This window comes from Varanus komodoensis, unplaced genomic scaffold (genome assembly GCF_004798865.1).
Source record: "Varanus komodoensis strain SLA01 unplaced genomic scaffold, ASM479886v1 scaffold15, whole genome shotgun sequence".
Classification (NCBI taxonomy): Eukaryota; Metazoa; Chordata; class Lepidosauria; order Squamata; family Varanidae; genus Varanus; species Varanus komodoensis.
Window position 1 is genome coordinate 19,655,308 of NW_025335440.1, and position 14,774 is coordinate 19,670,081.

Consider the following 14,774-nt stretch of genomic DNA (forward strand, 5'->3'; position numbering starts at 1 on the left):
GTTCTTCCTATTTGTGACAGACTTTCAAGTATTTGTAGAATGCTATCATATCAACCCTCAATCTTCTCTTCTCAATGCTGAACATGCCCAGTTCTGTCAATTTCTCCTCACAGGACTTTGTTTCCAGACCCCAGATGATCCTCGTTGCCCTTCTCTGAACCACCATCAGCCTGTCAGCCTATTTCTTAAACTCTGGTGCCCAGAATTGGACAGAGTACTCCAGATGAGGTCTGACATTTGCTGAATATAGGAGAACTAGTATTTCATGTGATTTGGAAGTGATATATCAGTTAATGCAGCCTAAAATAGCATTTGCCCTTTTTGCAGCCACATCACATGGTTGACTCATATTCAGCTCAACAATTCCAAGTGTGTGATCCACACTGCAGTATTGTTGAGCCAAGTATTTCCCATCTTGTAGTGATGCATTTGGGTTTTTTTCGCCTAGATGCAGAACAATACAAAAATTACTAGATACCAACAGTTGGTAAATTTCATTTTGTTGTTGTCAGCCCAGCATTCCAATCTTTCAAGATCACCTTAAATCATATTTCTGTCTTCCAGGGTAATAGCTATCTCACCCAGTTTTGTGTCATCTGCAGATCTAATAATCTTCTCCTGCAGTTCCTCATTCAATTAATAAAAAATTAAGAGCACTGAGTCCAGGTCTAAACCCTGCAGCACCCACTTGCTACCTCCCCAGAGTTTAAGAAAGTGTCATTGATGAGCACTCATTGAGTCCAATTCTTTGGACAATTATGGATCTACCTAATACTGGTTCCATCTAGCCTTTTTAGTTAGTTTGCTAATTAGGATATCATGGGGTACTTTGCCAAAAGCTTTGCTAAAATCAAGACAGAGTATGTCTACAGCATTCCTACTGTCCATCATTTTAGAAAATGAAATCAGATTAGTATGCTAGGACTTGTTCTTGAGAAATCCATGCTGGTGTCTAGTAATCACTGTATTATTTTCAAGATGTTTGCAGACTGACTGCTTTATAATATCCTCCAGAAATTTTCCAGGGATTCATATCAAATTGACTGGTCTGTAGTTCTCAGGTTTCTCTTTTTTTCCTTTTTTGAAGATAGGAACACTATTTGCTCTTCTCCAGTCATCTGGTGCTTCCCCTGTCCTACATGATTTCTTAAAGATAATAGGTAACAGTTAACAGAAAACAACAGTTAATCGTTTTTTTTAGTCATTGTTGCCCTTTTTAAAATAGCAGCACAATAGCAAGGTTAGAAAAATGACCTCTGAGCTAAATTTCATCTCAGGCATCCCAAAATTTATTCCCTGTAATGGAAATGGTCCTCTAAAATTAAGCAAGCTTGTTTTATATATAGGATTTCAGTAGAGGAAGACCTCAGACACAAACTTTATATATTTTCAGTGGGTTTGCAACACTGAAGAAATGTGCATATTTTGTGCTTATTTAAAGACACTCAAATTAATTTGATCTCTACTTACCATTAAGTCTTACAAATGCAGCTCTTTCTGAACCACGACGTTGTTTTTCTTCTAGATCACCCAATGTTGCTGTTAAATCACTAAACAAATGTTGTCTTTGCTCATTTAGTTCAAATGTATGTTCTACAACATAATTATAGATCAGTTTGTAAGAGAATACAAATGCACTTGAATCTCACTCTTCTCTGAAATAACAACACATATACAATATCAAATGGAAATTGTAAATTGTGATATTTATACATTTAACACTGGTTGGAAGCTCAGAATGCTAAACGTATTATATAAATTAGTTCATTAATCCATATATGAACCCTATAGGGCAGTGATGGCAAACCTTTTAAAGACCAAGTCCTCACACTGCAATCCAAAACCCATTTATTTATTGCAAAGTGCCAACAATGCAATAAAACCTGTAAACTGAAGTTTTAGTTTAGAAAAAACAACTCACAGCCAGTACAAGCAAATATATATCTATATGCTTGACAGCGCACTGACCAGCCATGCAACAACTCGAATGAGTTGCGGCTAATAAGTCGTGGCTCGAGACATCATTGCCTGGCGCCCCTACTCCTTTCCAACCATGCGCATGGCCCCTATGTGCACTGGTATCTGATGCTCGACTGCTGGGGAGAAGCTGGGGTGACTTGGTTCATGTGCTGATAAAGAGGGCACTGCATGCCCGCTGTGGCAATCATGCCATTGGTCGATCACAACAACCCTAACCCTACCCTGGAGAACACCCCTAACACTAATAAAGGGCTACCCTAGTGCACACCCCTGACCCTAATATAGAGCTGAAACTGATTTTGAAAAAGCCTTCCTTGAGTAGCTTTCTCTGCAGAGCTCATTATTTCTGCCCATTTCAAACACATTCCAACCATCAAACTCATGCCAGGACACGTCATTTTTCTAACCCTAACCCGACCCCGGTGCACACCCATAACCCTATTGTAGGGCTAAAGTTCAATTGAAACTAATGCAATTTTGGAAAAGCCATCTTTGAGTAGCTTTTTCTGCACAGTTCATCATTTCTGCCCATTCCAAACACATCCCAACCATCAAACTCATGCCAGGATACTTCATTTTTCTAACCCTAACCCGACCCCGGTGCACACCCCTAACCCTAATACAGGGCTAAAGTTCAATTGAAACTAAAGTGATTTTGAAAAAGCCTTCCTTGAGGAACTTTTTCTGCACAGCTTATAATTTCTGCTCATTCTAAACACATTCCAACCATCAAACTCATGCCAGGACACCTTGTTTTTCTAACCCTAAACCCTACCCCAGTGCACACCCCTAACCCTAATACAGGGCTAAAGTTCCATTTAAAAGAGGGTAATTTTGAAAAAGCCTTCCTTGAGCAGCTTTTTCTGCACAACTCAACATTTCTGTCCATTCCAAAAACATTCCAACAATCAAAATCATGCAGGACACCTCATTTTCCTAACCCTAACCCAGTGATGGCAATCCTTTTAGAGACCGAGTGTGCAAACTGCAACCCAAAACCCCCTTATTCATCACAAAGTGCCAACACCACAATAAAACCTGAAAAGTGAGGTTTTAATTTAGGAAAAATAACTTACAGCCAGTCCAAGCAAATATATATATATATATATATATATATATATATATATATATATATATTTTCTTGGCAGCGCACTGCCTGGCCTTGTGAAAGCTCAGATGAGTCACAGCTACTCCTTTCTGTGCATGCACATGGCCCCTCTGGGCGCTGTTATCCGAAGCTTGGCTGCTGGGGTGATGCTAGTTTGACTTGTGTGCCAACAGAGACAGCTCTGCCTGCTCACTGTGGCACGCAAGCCATAGGTTTGCCACCACTGCTATTGGGTCATTCAGTCTCGCTGCACACCACAAGTGGGCAACTTGTGCCTCCCTAGATGTTCTGGCTTAGAACTCCCATTATCCCTAGCCATCATGGGAGTTTTAGGAGTTTAGAGTGATTGGAGTTTCAGGTCAATGATAGCTCACAGACCAGAAGTTTCCTATTCCTGGGTTATCATTATATCCCTATTGCAGTTGGCAAGGGAAGGTGCTGTTGCTAACAAAAGCTTTCTACCTTATGGTACTTGCTATTCTGATTATCTAATTTTCAGTTAAATGCCTTATGGGCTAGAGTGAAAATTGTGATCTTATGTGAACACAAAAGTAGTATGAGACTTGGTCAGTAAGGAAATTACATAAGATTAATTATTCCTGTGATAGTTAACCTGTGCATGCCATTTCAGAAAACAAGTGTCTCAAGAAGCATATGTCCTGATTCAAGTGGAAGTCGGAAACAACCATCAGAAAGAAAGTGATATGTGGATGTGACACCATTTTGTCCCAATAAAAAATGAGGTATGGCGTGTCCACCCAAAGACACAGAACTCACTAGATCTGCATGCGGCACTGTCCTTTGTAATATTTGGAGGTATGGGTGTCAGATGCAGCCTCAGTCTCATTTGAGAAGACCTGTGAAAGCTACAGATACTTGTTCTGGCATCTAAGAAGGAAGGAAGGAAACTGAGATCCCCAGGAAGGTACAAGCCTGCCTAAGTCTTTGCCAGGACCCACGTAGGAAGAAGAAACTGGTAGAAGGAAAGGATCTCTCATTAAATTCAATCTCACTTGCACTCTGCTGTGGAGGCTCTCATGCACCATATTGCTGTTCATTACAAATAAATGTATCACTGGAGTGCCCCAGAGAGTAAAATGGCTGTAGAAAATTTCGAGACTGAGCTGTGACTTTTGAGATATTGTTGGTACCCTGCTCAATGGATCTAGTAGTACACTTTCTCTGTCAGTACTGTGGAGAGCCAAAAGAATGATCCCTCAAAGGACAGATCAGTCAAACAGCATGAGGGTTAGGTCTGTCAGCTGAATGGAAATTGCTGGAGCCAGACTTTCCCTTGTACAGTCAATGAATAGTCAATTATTCAAATATGTGTATCCTTGAACACCTTGAGTTTGAAGATGCACACAAATGATGGTTATGCATTTTGTGACTAAAAGATTGGTGGAGAGGCCAATGGGAGGACCAGAAATTGGTAAGCTTCTGATCCTAGGCAAAAGCAGAGGAAGCACGGTCTGATGATTCCTAAATGAAAATGAGTGTACTCTCTCTGCACACCATGTTTCAAAGTGCAAATGTAGCTTTTTATTGCTGCTGAACCGTGAATGAAATTTAGCAGCATTTTGGTAGCAGATTGCAGATATGATAACTGTCTATGTAGACTTAATTTAATTTATACTTGCCTACCTTTATCATGCATATATTTTTCTGGTAAGCCAACTTCCAGAGTTTTTGTTCTTTGTAGTTCCTGCATATTTGCCTCTAGATTTGCCTCTAATAGTTCTCGTTGTTGGAGTAGCTCCTTTACTTTGTTCTCTGCAGAAAGAGAAACATCATATGCATGTAAAAATGATAAACAGTTTACTAAGTAGATACTATAATATTGAATATACATGAAAGAAAATCATTCAAAGCAGACACTGTTTTAATGGATAACCCTTTCAAAAATACCTATAAAGCAAAGCTTAGAAGAGATTATCACTGCAAGTCCACCAAAGCAAAGGATTACTTGTACAGTCTGAATGATGGAGAATATTTACTTATTTAACTTCTATACTGCCCAATAGCCAAAGCTTTCTGGGTGGTTTGCAATGCATAAAATACAATATAAAATACAAACAGCAATAAAAACATCATAATGAGGTAACCATACAAAATTTTAACCCAGATTTAAAAGAAATCTTGAAAACCTACATTAACTAAATTCTTTATCAAATTTGTTTAAAACAATTATCAAATACTATCCATCAACACTCATCTCTTTCTCAGATTGAGAAAGTAAGAATTGTTCATTTGTTTTTTTTCCTCCCTTAACTGACACACGAAAATACTTTTTGTTTTCAGCATCCATGATCAGTAATAGAAAATGAACCTGTTTTGCTCTTTGTGGAAAAGCAACTCTCCATGGACACAGAAAAGAACCCTTCCATCCAGCGGGACCCTTCACACTTTTGGCTCAGAAACGCAACCCCCACCCCTTTCTCCTATCTGTCTCCCTTCTATTCCATATAAGGTGCTCAACAGAGCTCCCCAGAAGTCAGCAGATATGGAAAGGTAAACCTTTGTATTCTCTTCCATGTTCCTTCAAAGTAGCCCATTCTTCCATTTTTCCTTATATTACAGCCCTTTCTAAACTCCCAAACCCTTTGAATTCAGAGTTCACACATGATTTTCTATACACCCTACTGAATCTAGCTTCAATGTTGACTTTAATGCATTAAGTATATGTGATATTGCCTGGATTAACATCACAAGGTTTTGCACACTAAACAGAGTAAAAGAAAAAAAATTGTGCCATAGACAAACTGAGATTTACTTCTCTGTTTGAGCTGTGTCGTCTCCATTCCTTTTTCTCTTCTTTCTTTACCTATGCTTTCCAACCTATTTATAAATCTGCAATTTGGAGTAAATAGTGAAGTGGCCCAGTTTGCTGATGACATTAAACTTTTTAGGGTAGTTAAAGCCAAAAGGGATTGTGAGGACCTTTAAAGGGAACTCTCCAAGCTTGGAGAATGAGCATCAAAATAAGTTCAATATAAGCAATTGTAGAGTGATGCATGCTGGGGCAAAAAAATCCCAACTTCAGGTATACACTAATGGGATCTGAACTTGCAGTAACTGAGCAAGAAAAAGATCTTGGAATAGTGGTAGACAGCTCAATGAAAATGCCATCCAAATGCTCAGCTGCTGTGAAGAAGGCAAACTCCATGATAGGCACCATTAGAAATGGAATAGAAAACAAAACTGCCAAAATCTTACTTCCCTTATACAAATCCTTGGTGTGACCACACTTGCAATATTGTGTCCAGTTCTGGTTGCCTTGCCTTTAAAAGTACATTGTTGAGTTGGAAAAAGTGCAGAGAAAGGCAACAAAGGTGATTAGGGGTTGGAGCAGTTTCTCTATAAGGAGTGGCTATAACAACTGGGACTGTTCAGTTTAGAAAAAAGGTGAGTAAGGTGACACATGATAGAGGTGTTTAAAATAATGTATGTTATGGAAAAAGTAGAAAGGGAGTCATTTTCCTCCTTCTCCCATAACACTCAATCCCAGGATCATCCCATGAAGCTGACTGGTGGTAGGTTTAGGGCAGAGATAAGGACATATTTCATCGCACAGCATATAGTTAAATTGTGGAATTTACTGCCACAGGAGGTGGTGATGGACATCAACCTGGACAGCTTTAGAAGGGATTGGACAGATTCATGAGGAAGGAGACTTCAGTGGCTACTATTTTTGCATTTGTAACAACATACCTCTTTTTACCATGAAGTATCCCAGTTGACACTTTTCCCTTTTACTTTCCTTCCCATTTTCCTCTAATGTCTTGCCTTTGCTTAGCTTGTAAGATTGAATGGTAAGTCTGTTCTACTTTTCCCATGGCACCTAGTAGTTCTAGTAACAATAACAACAGTTGCCCACTATGAGAATTGTCATTTGGGAAACCGACAGAAACAGATAATATCAAGGCTCTTAGAAATTTATTCTAAGCTAAAAGAGCCATAGAAAATAGTACTGGAGCCAAGCAAAAGCAGGTTGGGGCCAAGTGAATCAGTGCTACGTGTGCACAAAATATAAATACCTGACAGCACTTACCACTCATTTCTGATGGCTGGGTAACTGCAAGAGCCTGGGCTTGTTCCAAATCTTTCATATTCGATTCCAGGTTTGCTAGCAATAGGGTTCTTTTTTCTGACAGCTTGTTAATTTCTCTGTCTAAAATAACACATCAATGTGAAGGTGCCTTATACCAAGCCACACTTTTGACCTATCCAGCTGACTAGTGTATGTTGGTTGGCAGTTACAACTGAGTGACAGTGGCTTTCCAGGATTTCAAATGGGGTCTTTCTGTGCCCTACCAGGAGATGCCAGTAATTGAATCTGGGATCTTCTGTGTACAAAATATGATTACAATAGTAAGTCGTAACTGCTTGCCATACAGCAATGATCATAATAACAATAAATGTTCCCTACTGCTGAGCTACAGCTCCTCTGCTAGGTTTTAAGTCAGGAAATGCAATTTTTATTCAGTAAATTACAACCACTGTGAAATGTGGTATCAGACTACTCTAAACATTACAAGGCACATTTAGAAAACATTAACACAATGTTTATAATTTCCCCATTAATGGGAAAAGTTGAACTTGAGTTTAGTTACACTTGCCCACTGTCTCAATACTAATATATATAATACAAATGTGTGCACACTTTTAATGTGTATGGTTTTGTTTTGTTTTTGCCATTTAAACAGCAGCACCAGAGGTGAGAGTCAAGACTGTGGCATGTAGGCAGGGAGGTTAAGCCAGCAGTCTCAATGAAAATTGCTCCTCAGGTAGCTTCCTTCTTGAGACACCTATAAACTGGAGGGGGTGGTTTCATGAGAGTCACAGTATGAAGGGAAAAGACTGAACCCCTTCTCCGAGTGCCACAATCTGGGTTCTACCCTATTTATATTTACTTAAGTCAGACCCTTTAAATACATTCACACACTTAATACATGATCTAGTTTGGTCTTCAGAAGAGGCAAAACAGAGCATACTTTCATAACCTTCAGGCTAAACTACACAAAATAGTTCCCCCAGATAGTTCTGTTCATACAGTAAGAAGTTTTTATGGAAGACATTAAAATACAGAATATAATGCCACAGGATTGGGCCTTTATTATGCCACTTGGGCAGGTTTGGGATATATGAAAGAATATCACTTAATACATGTAATTACATACGGCATACGAACAATTCTTCACACTGTGGCTATTGTTAAACTAGGTGATTTGAAACAATCCCTAGATGATACATAACCCTGATGAGTTAATCTGAAAACATCAAATACTAAAGTGAACATAATTGGGTGCAGGATTATATCACGATTTTGCTTAATGTTTTGCTAATGTGGAATAGGCCTTTTATTTATTTATTTAATTTGTTTAAATGCCATCCATTAGCATCATGCTTTCAGGGCAGCCAATGGAATAAAATCAATAAAATCATTAAAATACAATTTTCAGATCTTACTTTTTAGGAAGGTTTTATGACCACTGTTTCATAGGAGTAAACTGGGTTTTGTTTTGACAGATGTATTATCTTATTAATTGCTGGATTTACTATTCATTATTTTGCATTTATTTTATATTTTATCATAAGTGAGGCTTTCTTAGCTAGGAGATAGGGAATGTATTTTAAGTAATTAATATTAATATTTAGAATATTTTCAGTTATATTTTTTACTCTAATTAACACATTTTGATACCCACCAATGTCTTGCTGATCAGGTGTAGCTGCCATTGCTTCCTTTAAGTTTGATTTCAGATTTGCAAGCAAGTCTCTTCTTTTCTCTGCCACCTCATTCATTTCCTCCTCTACAAAAACAGGCATCTTTTAAAGTTGTATCTAGCCACAATTATTTATTTATTTGTTTGTTTGTTTGTTTAATTCCAACCCACCTTATAATGAAGGTACTAAACATTTTATGCACACAATTCTGGAGTTAACATTATATCATTGTATTTTTATTTGCACAATCTGTTAGCTTCTCCTAAGCATTTACGTGATGCATTTTTATTCTAGTTTCTACCTGATAGGACAGCTTCAACAGATGGTATTTCCTGCAGAATTTGTAGAGTTGTTGTTAGATTTGCAAACAGTGACCTTTTCTTTTCTTTTCGCTCTTTCTCTATTTTCCCTACATGGAATGAAAAATTCAAGAGTTCATGAAAATCATAAAAAAGGAGGCATGCGATTCATATAATCTAACTGGATATGGATGGATCATTCCATTTTTTGTTCATGTATATTTCACATCGATTCATTCATGAGTCCATTTGGTCCTGTTTCCATGTTAATGTGGAAATGTTTCTAAACTGTACATGAACATTTGTAAACAAATATTCAGAAACATAATTTGGAATGCATTTTCTCACACAACATAAATTTCTAATCATTTTTCCTAAACTATGAATTTGTGCATACCTGCAAAATTCATAAAAATGCAACATCTGAGGATGCATATGTTCTGACTTATAGAGTAGTCCAGGAATTATAGATCAGCATTTTTTTAAAAAAACCATAATGTATAATCATCTTCCTCAAGTAACCTAATTCAAGTCCACCATATGTCTACAAAAATACACTGTGGATAGAAACAGATAGATAGATCTAGTCCCTTGATGGAAAGATCCAAGAGAAAGACAGGTTTCCTTACCTATGTCGTTCTTCAAGTGGTCATCTGTGCATTCACACATATGGGCTCTTCGCACATGCATGGAGCAGTTTTTGGGAAGATTCTAAAGCTGATTAATTAGTATTCAGTGGGAGTCCAGCCCCAGTGCACAGAGACCACAAAGAATAAGCTAGGTAGCACACCCACTGAAAGTGTCTGCGCTAAGATCTCCACAGATCAAACTAGCATAATTGAGAGCTTATACAGGAAAGATCTGGAATGCCACACAAATATTCCATGAAGAATGTAAGAACTGGGAGAGATCCTTTAGATGCAATCAAGTATCTTGCACATTATTAGATACTAGTAAAAAATACTACAGGGCTGAGAAATAAATAATATTCTGCTGCTGTGACAGGATGTATAGATGTGTACACTTTAGCAAGACTTTTGACTATATTATGGTGGATCAGTGCAGTTTAGGAAAAAGCTAAGAGATTACAGCAGAGCTGAAAAGGTGTAGCCTAGATTGCACTCAAGGTAACTGGGAGGGAAATAACCTATACCCTGTGGAAATATGCATAACTTAAACCCTCAATGTCCGGGAAGAGGACTGCTTGCTCTAGAAAAAGGAGGCCAATATTAATAAACTACTGTGACATACTTAAAGAACATGACAGTGAAGAGCCTGCCTTCCCCAGTCAAAGCTTGTTCTGAATAATGGATAAGTGACAAGCAGGCCTAGTGAACAGTTCCTGAAGCTACAAACCATGAACTTATTGCAGACAATGGAAAGAAATGTACAGTGGTACCCAACAAAAATGTTTACACAGATCCTGGCAGAATACTGTATTAATACCAATAAATAAATATACTCACAAAAACAACAGTTGTCCCATACTGCATCAGATGTTTTTGCTCTAATATATTGCTACTATTAGGAAATTAAATTGAATAGTCCAAAAACAGCCAGACATCTGGCTAATTCCCTCTGCATCAGATGGCTAATTCCCTCTGCATGATGGTATTGCTACCCTTGTTAATATCTTCTCACAGCAATGTCCTCTAAATGCCTAACATCTTCTAGCACTATCTCCAGTGTTTATTGTCGGTTGAGTGAGTGATTGGGTACAGTAGGTCAGAAAAGGCAAATACATCCAGGTCCATCTTCCTAACAATTGATTTATATGCAATGTGAGATGGAATTAGTAGAACCACTTTTTAATGGCTCAATGGAAAAATAAAAGAATATTGTGAAAAATAATAAAGAATGAGAATAAATGTGAATTCAACACAATTAAGTATTCAGATAACTGATTATCACTTATTAGGCCTTTGTACTGCTGACTCTGCACTTACCTGTTCGCTGTAGTTCATCTGGAGGTATCAGCTGATTCAGTATCTGAAGTTTTTGCTGGTCGGATAATTCTTCTATCTCATTGGCAAATGCAAATGACAGAATAATTGGGAAATATAAATGACCAAATTAATTATTTTTTGATCATAAGTTAATAATAAATCATTCAGAGAACTTCAGCTAGTCAATCCCTATATTAACTAAATAAATACAATCCAAACTCTTGGGGCAGGGGTTGTTTTTTTAGATTAGGCAGTTCATTCCAAACCCTTCCTGTATTAGCAACTATACTGGCATCCTGTATGAAGCAAATAAGGCCATGACAGGCAGCACTGACCAAAATATTTTGAGCTATCCCTTTGTGGGACTGCCAACCTAGTTGCTCAAGGCAGACCACTTGATACTTTTGCAGACTCCATGACAGATAGTTATACAAGAGTGAAAGTATTCTGAACATGGAGCTGGAGCCACAGGGACAGTACCCCTCTGTTACCATGCTTTGGGACATGTGTCTTCAGACTGGAACACTACTTCTTGTATATAGGGGGGAAATCCCTTCTAGAGCATGAATAAGGTCTTTACTTCAAATGTTGTACAAGGGGGGAACCTTTCCCTAGTACTATATTGACAGGAGGACAGGCTAAGGTTAGCCTGGCAAAGTTGGGCTAACCAAATGGGTAGCAGAGCGCCCTCACAAGGTTCTTAGAGAACAATGAAGACAAGTCATGAACTAATAATCAAAGCAGTGACACATTCTAATCAAACTTTATAGCCAACTCAGGGCAGGCAGAACCAGTGTGACATAATGGTAAGAGTACTGGACTGGTACTGGGTGACTTCGGGCCAATCACAACCTCCCAAACTAACCTACATCACAGGGTTGTTGTTGGGAGATATGTATGCCACCTTGAGTTCAAAAAGGAGGAAAGCTGGGGCAGAAACAATAATCCCAGGGTTCAAGTGCAGATATCAAGGTGCAAGTTACCTGATCCTTTTGTACACTGAGTCCTTGGATATAGTCTAAAAAAGATGTAGATCCCCAGGGAGGGCTCCTGAAATGTCCCACCCCATGGGTCATTCCAAAAATGTACTGCACTCTCATATTCTAAGGAGTTCAGATTAGTACTTACTCAAGCCTTGACCAGGCTCTAGCAAGAGTTTAGCTAAAGTTTCTGCTTCAGGCATTTCTTCCAGGTCTGTCAAATGGTCTGCAAGCTGAAGCATTTTTTCATTGAGCAAGTCCTTAATTTCATCCTCTATAAAGAAAAACAAAGGATTTTCCCCTGTTTTTATTTTTCTTAGAAAGTATTGTGGCCCCATACAGCAGAAAAGGTTCTGGAATACCTGAAATATCTGAAATACCACCTTCTACAGAGTACATATTTTCTTTATATAGCCAATGCAATTAAATATTATGAAAAGAAAAAATCACCAGACACCATGGGACAATTTCAGTATAATGATTTTGATGGTCTCCTGCAGAATGCCTGTAGAAAAATCTCAAAACTCCTGTAGAATCTCAACATAATTATTAAAGATATATATACATAAATTACTTTTTCCCTTCTACGAAGTTAAACTTTTGAAATTTCCACAAACTGTGTTCTCCAGGGTCTCCCAGGTGAAGAAAACCTCTCTAAATGGCAGAATGTCCTACTGCACCAAGAACTATTCATTCTGAAGGTATAAGGGAGTAAAGAATAAAATCGCAACCTTTAAGCACACTTACTGGGAACAGGGGTCTACTTTCTCTACTATTGTGGTCAGCGAGAGGCATTAGCACTGACATAATTTAGGGCCAGCATAGTTTAATTGTTTGGGCTTAAGTGCCATGAACCGGCCCCTTCCCTCCTTTCCTCTGGTGGCAAAACTCAAAAGAATCCTATGGAAATGCAGTTCTTTTATTGAGACTCCAAGGATAACAGAAGAATTGAGCTCCAAATAGTCATCTATTAAAGCTGAAAAGAGAGGCCCCTAATCATGTAAAGAGTTGAAGCTAAACTGGAAACTTTCCTTGAGTCCCTTCCTTTCTGTAAAACTTCTGGCTCAACCCTCATGGTGGTCTCGCTGCTGGAGCACAAGATGGTGTAAACCTCTAGTTAAGCAGTTAACTTCTCCAGATGTCTCTTCTTTGGGTCAAAGACTGGATCTTCTGCCTACTCCTCCTCTCCTTCTGAAAATCCTTCCTCTGCTTCCAGAACAGGCTAATTTTCATGCTCAGCCTGTGAAACCTCACTAAGCACAGTTGAAGGCACTTCAAAGGCTCCTCCCCATCCCCACCATTGCTCTTCCTCTTGTTCAGAATCTGTCGATGACAACAACTTGTTCCGATTCTTATGATAACAATTTACACAATCTATGTTTAACTTGTCCTCCAGATGTTTAAACCTATAACTACCACTAAAATTATGTCAAATATGGTAAGCAGTATCTAACACTATTAATTTTTTTCCAAACATCCCTTAGTATTGGCTAGGCTGGCTGTGTCTGATAAGAGTTGTTAGCCACAAGTTACCCATCCTGCGTTACACTGTTTCCAATAGACCTGCAGGCAATATTTGGGCAGTTCTAAGATTGCTCCATAAATAAATCAAACATTTAAAAATGTATTAGGAATTTTTGTACCAGCCTACTTTTTAACATAACATGTCATTTTCCAAAATCCTTAAAATGTTATTGCATATTCTTTTAATTAAAGTATAAAATAACATAAACCGTAAAAGGAATAATTACCTCCAGGTTCTACTGCATCGATGTGAATTTTTGAAAGTCCTTTCTCCAAAATTAAAGGCTAAGAAAAGTAAAAGAAGATAGTAAATGCAAAAAGTTCTACCATGTGCTCCTTCGATATGTGGACCTAACTATTCTTCACTGAAATCTGTCTGTAACCACCATTTCAACTTTCTTTCTCTTCTACTGCTCTTACATTCTAATTTGTGATCAATATGCCTTCCCCAGTCTGATGCCCTCCAGTTATTTTGGATTATAACTCCCATCAGCCCTCTCCAGCATGGGAAATATCCAGGAATCCTGGGAAGTGTAGTTCAAATAATTTTAAGAGTACAAGGTTGGGGAAGGCTGAAATATACAGGGACACCCCCCCCCCCACAGCTCCATATGTTCTTCTGTGCGGACCAACAGCTCAATTTAGAATCTCTAAGGCTCAAGGACTCATGTTGGGAAGGAATGTGCTTGGACTTAGACCTAATCCATATATGCAGTCCAATCATTTTCACAATAGCAAACACATTTCACCTGGCAGACCCTTTTGTCATGGGACATGCAATGTATTATAGTAGACAGAAACATATTTTGAAAGAAGTTCTTTTCATTGTTGCTCTTTCTCTATCAATTACAAAACAAGATATAAGTACAGAGAGAATAACAGGAGTGTATTACAGAAAAATTCCTGATGTAATTTTCAAATTACATTCCAGATTACCCAAGGAAGACTGACACAATAGAGCAATTTTCATCTGAAGATCTATATAACTGAACTACTCCAGTCAATAATTGTTCTCTATATCAAAGTTTATGGGGCAAATTAAGAAGATAGGGCCATTTCATCGGTTGTAACACCTTGTGGGCATTTAATGATGGGAGAGAGACCAGTGTTCTAGCCAGAGTTCTATGGTATGTTATGTCTAGTGCTCTCATCTGTCTACAAGGCATAAAGCTAATTTTGTCCACAGAGATGTATAAAGTAACAGAAATGT

The 14,774-nt window shown here is 38.2% G+C and overlaps 1 protein-coding gene across 1 annotated transcript in view; it reads right to left on the minus strand.

Annotated features, from left to right (window-relative positions):
• The window catches only part of CCDC7 (coiled-coil domain containing 7), a 125,608-nt gene that overhangs the window by 87,006 nt on the left and 23,828 nt on the right, over nucleotides 1-14,774 (minus strand). The window contains exons 6-11 of the mRNA XM_044425013.1: nucleotides 13,792-13,849; nucleotides 12,189-12,314; nucleotides 9,117-9,224; nucleotides 7,140-7,259; nucleotides 4,733-4,861; nucleotides 1,471-1,593 (exon numbers count right to left, since the gene is read on the minus strand). Of these exons, the coding sequence (XP_044280948.1) occupies nucleotides 1,471-1,593; nucleotides 4,733-4,861; nucleotides 7,140-7,259; nucleotides 9,117-9,224; nucleotides 12,189-12,314; nucleotides 13,792-13,849 (664 nt within the window). The remainder of the gene's footprint in view (nucleotides 1-1,470; nucleotides 1,594-4,732; nucleotides 4,862-7,139; nucleotides 7,260-9,116; nucleotides 9,225-12,188; nucleotides 12,315-13,791; nucleotides 13,850-14,774) is intronic.